The following is an 11,073-nucleotide window of genomic DNA, read 5'->3' as shown; positions in this document are numbered from 1 at the left end:
CCAGCACCTTGGTTTATTTTTCATCCTATAATTGCCATATACAGCACACCTCAAAATGCACACTTAATGGGACTTCCTATTCCATTTGCATGGACAACAATCAAACAATATGCTATAACCCAAAAGCCCCTACCATGAAACATTTAGCTTCTCAAAGTGTCAAATCCAGAAACTATATTATGCAAAACCGCCTAGCTTTAGATTATTTGTTAGAAAAAGAAAGGGGGGTATGTGGGAAATGGGGTATGTGGGAAATTGGGTATGTGGGAAATTGGGTATGTGGGAAATTTAATTTGTCAAATTGTTGCATTGAAATAGATGACTCAGGCAATGTGATCGCTGAAGTCAGTGAAAAAATGGTCCGCCTTGCCCATGTCCCTGTCCAAACATGGAAGGGATTTGACATGCATTCTCTTTTTGGATCATGGTTTCCAAAATTGCCAGGCCTGCAAGCCATTGTTGCGCTCATTGGTAAGATCGCTTTAGGATGCTTACTTTTGTCTTGTGTATTATCTATTTTTATTCGCACCATATCAAATAGCTTGTCACTGCTAGCAGAAAAACGTGCAACAGCTCAGGTAATGTCACTATGGGAACGGCATGGATACGTTCCTCTCCCCACGGATGACCTAGAATCCATAAAGGACTCACATCGTCAATTTTGCTCAGACAGCGAAGCAGAGACCCTCATCACACAGTCACTGTTGCCTATGGATGAGCAGGAGGAAGAACAGCATGAGCCCGAGGGGAGGGAGGACAGGCCGGTCGCCCAAGAAGAAGAGTCAACCATCTTTTAATAAATAAAAAGAGAGGAGATGTTGGGATTTTTATGATTCAGGCTTCTATAGTAAGACTAGGCCAGTGGCCAGCTTGTGTATTAGAGGCCTAGGACAATAAGTAGGGCAACCACATTGTTGGGAATGATTATTGCAATGGTCAGGTAATTTTGCTTTGCATTAGCTAAGAATCTGACCATGTACAAAAAGCAAGTAAGAAAATGTAGCTGCATTGCATAGTGATGGCCAACCTTTTAGAGACCGAGTGCCCAAACTGCAACCCAAAACCCACTTATGCATCGTTGGGTGCCGGGTGGGTGTGGCCCATTGGGTGGGCATGGTTGCAGTGGTAACGGCAGACTGGGTGGGATCAAAAAGTTCAATTGATCAATTCCAACTTTGTAAGATCTTTTTTTTTTCCACGAGAAGTTGAAATTGACTGATTGAACCTTTTTTTTTTGTACACGGCGGCGGAGGCCTAAAGCAAAAAGGTTTTATAAAAGCCAGTTGAAGGTCTAGGACTGGGGCGACGGTGCACGTGCCCACAGAGAGGGCTCTGAGTGCCGCCTCTGGCACCCGTGCCATAGGTTCGCCACCACTGGCATATGTAATTTTTATATCCTGTTCCAAACCACATAATGTTTCCCTGCCTTGCTGTATCTGAACATCTTGTAACAGGAAAAGCTCTATAGAAATGTATTCACACCTGCTGTTGCAAACTACGCAGAAACGCTAGCCACAGAGCCTGTCCGGATAACTCCAGACATGAGAGAAAACCACATCCTATGGAAAGCATTAACCAATTATATGCTAAGACATAACTGCATGTTAACCCACTTAATTTTCTGCCAATTATATGATAGCATGCACTTATTGACTGCACATGTAACCAATCATGTAACAAGCGTGTACTTCCTCATATGTGCCAAATAAAAGAGGAACACGGGATACGCCCTACGGTTCACTCGTCCAGAGGATAGCCGTGTGTTGTCTTCTCTTGTCAGTCAAGATTCATGAGTGACCCCACCCTAATGTGGCAAGCCTGAAAACGCCACAGAGTCTCAACATCTTTTTTACATCGCGGTGACCAAAACTGGATGCAGCATTCCAAGTATGGACTTACCAAGGCATTGTAGAGTGGTATTAACACTTCACATGATCTTGATTCTATCCCTCTGTTAATGCAGCCTAGCACTGTGTTGGCTTTTTTGGCAGCTGCAGCACACTGCAGCTGCCAAATTCAGCACAAATTCAGAGGCATTGTCTCCATTATTTCCAGTTTCTGTATTGCTTCTTTATTTCATATAAAAAAGTAAACACAAGAAGTCCTCGACTTACAACAGTTCATTTAGTGACTGTTCAAAGTTACAACGGCACTGAAAAAAGGGACTTAGGACCGTGTTTTGCACTTATGACCATTGAAGTATCCCCATGGTCACGTGATCAAAATTCAGATGCTTGGCAACTGGCTCATATTGAAACCTTCTCATATCCCGAGATCATGTGATCTCCTTTTGCGACCTTCTTACAAGCAAAGTCAATGGGGAAGCGAGATTCACTTAACAACTGTGTTACTAAACTGCAGTGATTCACTTAACAGCTATGGCAAGACAGTTCGTAAAATGGAGGAAAATTCACTTAAATGTCTCGCTTAGCAACAGAAACTTTTGGGCTCAATTTTGGTCATAAGCCAAGGACCACCTATGTCACAAAGAGCTCCATGATCAAGGGTGGAGCTGAATCTGGGTTTTATCAGGGCCAATCTAACTTCTTCGCCACTGTGCTCCCCTCTCAACTTTCCACTCTGCTTCCTTCTCTAGATACGGTTGCTGATTCGTGTGATCCTAAAGCTGCTGAGATTGTAGGAGGCAATTATACTCTACTGGACAATGGAACCACATTGCTCTATGAGTGTCCTCGGGGACAGTATCCACATCCGACACAATTCCGGTTTTGTAAGGATGGCAACCAGTGGAGCCCCTTGACCGGCAGGGATGGCAGGATTGTCCAGCAGGCTGTGTGTCAAGGTACGTTGGTTCATTTCTCAACAGAGAGGCATTGTATGACATCTCCCCTCTTCCTCTTGTAACTTATCGCCAACCAAGTCCTGGGTTTTCCACCAAAGACCTTTTGTAATTGTATAAAAAACTGTGGGAGTTGCTAGCAGCTCAAGGTTTATTCAAAGTGCAAAAGTATGTTTACTTTTTTTTAATCTATTGAAAACGTTTATAAAGCCGCCTATCTTAAAAACAAGTCTGGGAAGCTTATCTATATAAATAAAAATGTAAATGTTCGTTTGTTCAAAATCTTAAATCTCCTAAAGTTCTTCACCGATTGCTTTGAAATTTTGACACAACGTTGCATTCGAATACGCGTGTGTTTTTATATACCTACTATTATATAGATGTCACACTTGTGACAGGTAAAAACATGCTTTTTTTGAAAAACAGTGCCATCTGTTGGACGTAAAAGCAACACACGCTACGATTTTACGATTCCATTTCAATGTTTCCGATTTACGATCCATTTACGATTTCCAAATTTACAATTTTACGATTCCATGTCAATGTTTCTGATCGCATTGTTAAATTGAATTTTCATAGATTTTGATTTATTTTCGTTTTGATTTAATTATTTCGTGTGTCGGCAAACCAGACAATCTCTATATCTGCACAGACAATGGAACAACAAAAAATATTGTATACCCACAAGCATTGTGAAATTAAACATATTACAAACGTGCGCTTTCTCTTTTCTTTCTTTTCCATTTAACCAGACTGAGCCACAGCAACGCGTGGCCGGGTACAGCTAGTAACCAATAAAACAAGAATAAAAGGAACAACAATAATGCTAAAAGCAGGAAAGCAGCCTGCAACCCTGAAGCACTCCCACTACCATTTAATTTTTAACTTATTCGATCTGTGTTTTTATTTGGCTCCCATTTCCCTCAACATGATACATATTGCGTTTTTATGTGATTGCCATGCTTTTATCTGTAAGCCGCCCAGAGTCACTCTAAGAGTGAGAGGGGCAGTACCTATGCTTGATAAATGAATAAAAAGAAGTCTGGGTGGCACAGTGGTTAAATGCAATGCTGTAGACAAACTCTGCCTACAGTCCGGAGTTCGATCCTGACAAGCTCGAGGTTGATGCAGATTTCCATCCTTCTGAGGTCAGTAAAATGAGGACCCGGATTGTTGGGGGCAATATGCAAATAAGGGTTACTTCGTAAACCACCCAGAGAGTGCTGTGTAGGGGGCAGTATATAAGTCTAAATCAGGGGTCCTCAAACTTGGCCCTTTTATGACTTGTGGGCTTCAACTCCCAGAATTCCTCAGCCAGCAGTTGAAGTCCACAAGTCATAAAAGGGCCAAGTTTGAAGACCCCTGGTCTAAATGCTATTGCTATTGTTATTGTTAGAGTCACACTTCTCTGCTGCACCCATGTTATCATCATTGCTTGACTTCGCCCTGTCCCAATTTCCCCGAGATGGGTAGGGTGTTTCAGAGGGCAGGGGAAAGTCATGCTTCCAAAGTCCTAAAAGTTGGCAATACAAGTAGTCCTTGACTTACAACCACAACTGAGCCCAAAACTTCTGTTGCTAAGCGAGATATTTGTTAAGTGAGTTTTGTCCCATTTGACGACCATTCTTGCCATAGTTCTTAAGTGAATCTCTGCGGTTGTTAAGTTGCTAACACAGTTGTTAAGTGAAAATGGCTTTCCCATGGCCTTTCTTTGTCAGAAAGTTGCAAAAATGACCACCTGACCTTGGGACACTACAACCGTCATAAATATGAGTCAGTTGCCAAGCATTTGGATTTTGATCACGTGACCCTGGGGATGCCACAATGGTCATAAGTGTGAAAAATGGTCATAAGTCACTTCAGTGCCGTTGTAACTTTGAACAATCTCTAGCAATAGCACTTAGATTTATATACTGCTTCATAGTGCTTTATAGCACCCTGTAAGTGGTTTACAGAGTCAGCGTATTGCCCCCCTCCACAAATCTGGGTCCTCGTTTTACTGACCTCAGAAGGATGAAAGGCTGAGTCAACCTTGAGCTGGACAGGATCAAACTTCTGGCAGTGGGCAGAGTTTGCCTGCAATACTGTATTCTAACCACTGCACCACCACAGCTCTCTAAACAAATGGTTGTAAGTTGAGGATAACCTGTAGTGATATTTGTTCCTTCCTCTCATTACTTCCTTCACTGTTGCTTCTGGGCATGTCATAGTATATGGAATTAATGGTGGCTTCCCAATTGTCTCAGATAAGCAGGGTCAGAATGATTGTGAATGGTGGAACTGGAAGGAGAGGGAGCTGGGATTGGATAAGATATGGAGAAAAAATTACTGATATTTTCTCTTCCATCCAGCCGTCCGATGTGTCAGGCCTCTAGAATTTGAGAATGGTGTTTTCGAGACCTTCCAGCAATTTTACGACATAAACCAGGAGCTGAGGTTCGCTTGCTATGATGGATACCAGCTACGGGGCTCCCAGATTCGTACCTGTCTCCCCAATGGGAAATGGAGTGGAGAAACAGCCATATGTGATGATGGAAGTGAGTCTGACGATCATTTGTGATCAAGGTCTACCGTTTCTTCCCTTTGAGGAAATGGCTATCTAAATGTAAATTCTCAATCATCCAGGTCATGGTTGTACCAAAAATGCTTCTGAATGGAACTAAAGAAGCTAGTTGGATGAGAAGCAAAATGTTTCCGAAGAGAAACATGAAGTACTAATACCACTTTATAAAGCCTTAGTAAGACCACACCTTGAATACTGCAACCAGTTTTGGTCTCCACACTATAAAAAAAGATGTTGAGACTCTAGAAAAAGTGCAGAGAAGAGCAACAAAGATGATTAGGGGACTGGAAGTTAAAACATATGAAGAACAGTTACAGGAACTGAGCGTGGCTAGTCTAGTGAAGAGAAGGACCAGGGGAGACAAGATAGCAGTGTTCCAATATTTGAGGGGCTGTCACAGAGAGGAAGAGGTCAACCTATTTTCCAAAGCACCTGAAGGCCAGACAAGGAATAATGGATGGAAAGTGATCAAGGAGAGATTCAACCTGGAAATAAGGAGAAATTTCCTGACAGTGAAGGTCCCTTCCGACTCTGTTATTCAGTTAATTCTTAACATTCTTGAAGTCCACACATCTTCAAGTTGAGAAACGCTGGTCTAGAACACCAGAATTCAAAACCAATGTTTTCTCAAGGAATTTTTATCATACATTGATGATGCACTGTCTCGTTTGATGTTTGGTTTAACTGTTTGCCCCCTGGAGTCCTTGGGAATCTGGTGGCGCAAAAAACTGAATTTGCAGATAAATAAATAAATCGGTGTGTAATTCCCTCCCCCTCTCATTTTCAGCCGGCCATTGTCCTGATCCAGGAATTCCAATTGGTGCTCGAAAATACGGCACAGAGTACCAAGCAGATAGTACGGTCCGCTACCAGTGTTCGAGAGGGTTGTCTCTTATCGGATCTAAGGAAAGAGTTTGCCAAAGATCAGGAACTTGGAGTGGATCGGAACCAGAATGTCGAAGTGAGTAAACAGGGTAGGAAAAGACGGGCTTAGCATCTGAAAAGGTGAATCTAGAACTGTTATTGTTTTCTCTCTTTTTTTGGCATTATGGAACTTCCATATTATTATTTTTTTCTACTTTACACACACACACACAAACACAAAACAATACTGGGAAATAAATTCACTGTCTCCTTTTCTTTCCCAGGCCCATTCACCTTTGATTCTAAAGAAGAAATCAAGACCAAGTTCCTTCCATCCCTCACTGAAGTTGCTTTGTCTGCCAGTCAAGGTAGTAATACCCTTAAATTTTTGTAATCACGGTAGGCTAGGAGACAGGAACATCACTTTATACTGTTCTTTAATTGGAAAGATATTATTTTCTATCATCCTTGGTAGAAGGACTACTTGTTGAAGATTCTAATACAATACACTTCTGATTGGCTGCCAGCCTTGCTAGGTGGGCCAGGTCAGGAAGCTAACTGAAAAAGGCTCTTGAGAGGTTGCCAGAATTTCCTTCCACCCCATCTTAAGCCAAGCAGAATCAAGGTGTGGGGAGATGTGCCCTGGGCATCTTTATGGGGGGGAAAGAACACAGTAATGTCATGCTGCAAACTCCATGGCTTATCTCAGGGTCTCCAAACTTGCCAACTGTAAGACTTGTGAACTTCAACTCCCAGAATTCCCCAGCCAGCATGAAATTCACAAGCCTTAAAATTTGCCAAGTTTGGAGGCCAACACTCCAGAAGACAGGCTCAAGATCCAGACGGATCTCAACAGACTTGAATACTGGATCCTATCTAACAAAATGAAATTCAAGGTAGAGAAAAGTAAGGTTTTATATTTAGGCAAGAAAAATCAATTGTAGGGGTACAGATTAGGTGCAACCTGGCTCAACAGCAGTAATTGCGAAAGAGATCTTGGAGTCCTAGTAGACAATTACTTAAATATGAGCCAGCAATGTGCAGCACAGAAGCCAAAAAAACCAGCAAAAACCTAGGTTGCATTAACAGAGGGATAGAATCAAGATCACGTGAAGTGTTAGCTCCGCTTTATAAAGCCTTGGTAAGACCACACTTGGAATATTGCATCCAATTTTGGTCGCCACGAGGTAAAAAAGGTGTTGAGACTCTGGAAAAAGTGCAGAGAAAAGCAACAATGATTAGGGGACTGGAGGCTAAAACATATGAAAAACAATTGCAGGAATTGGGCATCTCTAGTCTAGAGAAAAGAAGGACTAAGGGTGATATGATAGCAGTGTTCCAATATCTAAGGAGCTGCCACAAAGAAGAGGGGGGTCAATCTATTTTCCAAAGCACCAAAAGACAAGAAGCAATGGATGGAAACTAATCAAGAAGAGAAGCAACCTAGAATTAAAAAGAAATTTCCTGACAATGAAAACAATTAACCAGTGGAAAAGCTTGCCTTCAGAAGTTGTGGGTGCTCCATCATTGGAGGCTTTTGAGAAGAGATTGGACAACCATTTGTCTGAAACGGTATAGGGTTTCCTGCCTGAGCAGTGAGTTGGACTAGAAGACCACCAAGGTCTCTTCCAACTCTGTTATTCTGTTAATCTGTTAGACCTTCTGCCTTATGTACGGGCATTTAACACGGGGACGCAAGAATTTTATTTTTATTTTATTCATACACTCCCTTTATTATTTTTACAAATAACTCAAGGCTGCAAACATATCCAACAGATCTTCCTTCTCCTATTTTCCTCACAACAACATCCCTGCAAGGTGGGTTGGGCTGAGAGAAAGTGCTTAGTCCAAGGTCACCCCGCCCGGCTTTCATGGCTAAGGTGGGACTTGAACTCACAGTCTCTGGCTTTCTAGCCTGGTGCCTTAACCACTAGACCAGGGGTAGGCAACCTTGGCTCTTTTATGACTCATGAACCTCAACTCCCAGAATTCCTGAGACAGCCATGCTGAGGGGACAGGGAGAAGTTTCCAAGCTGAGCCATGCTGGCTCAGGAATTCTGGGAGTTGAAGTCCACGAGTCATAAAAGAGCCAAGGTTGCCTACCCCTGCACTAGACCAAACTGGCTCTCTTTTTTCATAATTTGGGATGTCATAATTTTGTTGTGACACACATGTCCATATGATTGCACCCTCATGTTCCCTGGCCTGTTTTTTTTTTAAACATTAGGCTTAAATTATTATTATTATTATTATTATTCCTCTCAGGAGCATCAGCTAACAACAAAAGTGACCAACTTAATATCTACTTTGTCCTTGACGCCTCACAAAGCTTTGGCCGAACAAGATTCACAAAGGCTAAGGAAGCTTTGAACAAGTTAATCGAGAAGGTAAGTTCCATTTTGAAAGCTTCCTTGCCAACTGGTTTGTTTCAACAGAACTGAAAGCAGCTTGAACTACAAGACCTATGCTCCAGGGCTGATAATATTCCTAGAAAGCTCTAATGGCACATGGAGGAAGGGCAGATAGCTTTTGGAAAAATGGGGATAGGGTCATTTTTGAACACTGGCCAAACTATAGAAATTGCCTTGTTAGTTAGGCCAGGGGTCCCCAACCTCCGGGCCATAGACTGGCACCAGCACCGGTCCACAGCATGCTAGAAACTGGTCCATGCAAACAAGCGAAGCCCCATCCACGGGATGCAGGCAGCGGCCGAAACCACACCCTCTCTGGTCTGCGGAAAAACCTCTCTCCACAAAACCGGTCCCTGGTGCCCAAAAGGTTGGGGACTGCTGAAGTAGGCAACAAGCATACAGTTAAGGTGACCAACTTTTTTACAATGAAAAGGAGGACACAAATAAATTGAAGAAAAAAATATCGTAAATAAAACAAACATTTTATTCATTGCAACAATAATACAGAATACACTATAATATGATAAATGCATAATAAAAAACATTTGTAACAATAACATTTTATATTTTAATTATGCTTACATGCCGCACCCCCACCCGCAGCCGCCCCACCAGCTGCCCCGCCATGTAGAGCGGGCCCCGTGGCTCCCAAAGCACCAGCTGCACTGGCTACGGCCCCAGGGAGCAGCCCCCCGTCGACACACCCCGCCTGCAGCCGCCCCGCCAGCACCACCGCCCATCCTGCACAGCCCCATGTAGAGCAGGCCCCGCGGCTCCCACAGCACGGGGGGCAGCCGGCCACCGCCGCCCCTCACACCCTTGCCCGCAGCAGCCCCGCCGCCCCTGTCTCTTGCGCCTGCAGCCATTATTGCCGTAGCAGGGCGGAAGATCAAGAGAAAGTTACCGTGGCGTTGCTGCTCCAGTCTCCTCCAGGTATCTTCGGGACTAACTAGGAGATGGTGTAGTTGGGTAGCAGGGAGGGGTGCAAAGTTCCTGCCAATTCGCCTTCGCTGCAGACAACTTGCATGTGCAAAGTTTGCCGGCCCGGTGTTTTGGCACGCTCAGCAGCAATTCCTATTGGCTTTCGAAAGCCAATAGGGGAAGTAGCACAGCTCATGCAAAAGTTGAAAAAAAAACATCAAAAAAAGGTGCCGGAACGCCGTTCTGAGCGTTCTATGAGAAAAAAAAAAGCCCTGCAGATTAGTCTTCAAATATCGAAAAGGAGGACATGTCGGAGGACACTTTTCGAGGGAGGACAGAACTCCCAAAAGGAGGACTGTCCTCCCTAAAGGAGGACGGTTGGTCACCTGAATACAGTATATATATAACCTATCTATTCTGAGACGTGATACAGGTAATAATCAAGTTTACGAGCATTCCTGTAAATAATGTTCAAAAATTACAATTATGCTGAAAAAGGTTATTTGCAACCAGTTCTCACACTTAGCCACTATGGCAGTGTCCCCAATCCGAAATTCGTGCACTTGGTAACTTGGCGTGTATTTACTGTATGACAGTTTCGGCATCCTGGGGTCACGTGACCACCATTTGGGACCTTCCCGGGAGGCTTCCAAACCAGCAAAATTAAGGGGGAGAAACTGGATTTGCTTAATGACTGAGTGATTCGCTTAATGAGCAAAAAAGGTCGCACAAGTGGCACAATTCACTTAACGACCGCATCACTTAGCGATGGAAGTTCCAGTCCCCGGTTGTGTTCGTAAGTTGAGGGCTACCGGTATGACTTCTAAAAAATAAATAAAATAAATAATAACCGTACAAATTCTAAGGCCAAACTCATTTAACAACTGTCTCGCTTAGCCACAGAAATATTAAGGTCAATTAGTCACATCATCATCAATAAGTAAAGATTTACAAGAACAAGGCCATGCCAAGCAGCAATCTATGGAAATGAAAGGAGATCCAAAATCACAGAGGATGACTCGTGCAGCCCATAGACGCAAAGAGAGAGAGCAACAACAATTGGAAGTGACACCTATAACACAGCAAGTAATCTCAGAGCCAGTGGCGGGAGCGAGACCAAAGAGATCAGTGATCTGGGCAGGCAAAAAGCCAAGAGTTAAGTTTAAAATTATACAAGATGCAAGGGAACGAGGAGGACTTAAAGTTCCTAATTTAAAATTGTACTATGATGCTGTGGCATTGACATGGATTAGTGATTGGTTAAACTTAACAAATAAGAATATACTTTCTCTTGAAGGATGGGATTTGTTATTTAGTTGGCAGGCATATTTAATATATGATAAAAAGGTGGACTCAAATTTCAAGGCTCATGTTTTAAGGAGTGCTTTATTACGAGTTTGGAAGAAATATTATTACAAATTAAATTATAAAATTCCTATATGGGCAGTTCCAGCACAGATAATAGAAGGGATTTCCAGGGGAGTTAATTTGGATAAAGTTTCTTATAAGGAATT

The 11,073-nt window shown here is 42.9% G+C and overlaps 1 protein-coding gene across 1 annotated transcript in view; it reads left to right on the top strand.

Moving 5' to 3' along the window:
• Positions 1 to 404: 404 nt before the first annotated feature.
• LOC107300231 (complement factor B-like) overlaps positions 405 to 11,073 on the top strand; it is a gene marked incomplete at its 3' end in the record, with an annotated part of 16,854 nt that continues 6,185 nt past the window's right edge. Inside the window, exons 1-6 of the mRNA XM_015829568.1 lie at positions 405 to 471; positions 2,597 to 2,803; positions 5,152 to 5,337; positions 6,151 to 6,324; positions 6,512 to 6,595; positions 8,493 to 8,614. Coding sequence (XP_015685054.1) covers positions 405 to 471; positions 2,597 to 2,803; positions 5,152 to 5,337; positions 6,151 to 6,324; positions 6,512 to 6,595; positions 8,493 to 8,614 — 840 coding nt within the window. The remainder of the gene's footprint in view (positions 472 to 2,596; positions 2,804 to 5,151; positions 5,338 to 6,150; positions 6,325 to 6,511; positions 6,596 to 8,492; positions 8,615 to 11,073) is intronic.

Source organism: Protobothrops mucrosquamatus, unplaced genomic scaffold (genome assembly GCF_001527695.2).
Source record: "Protobothrops mucrosquamatus isolate PMUCROS unplaced genomic scaffold, P.Mucros_1.0 scaffold6416, whole genome shotgun sequence".
NCBI lineage: Eukaryota > Metazoa > Chordata > Lepidosauria > Squamata > Viperidae > Protobothrops > Protobothrops mucrosquamatus.
Note: the sequence above shows the minus strand (reverse complement) of the source record. Positions and strands in the feature narration are given on the sequence as shown.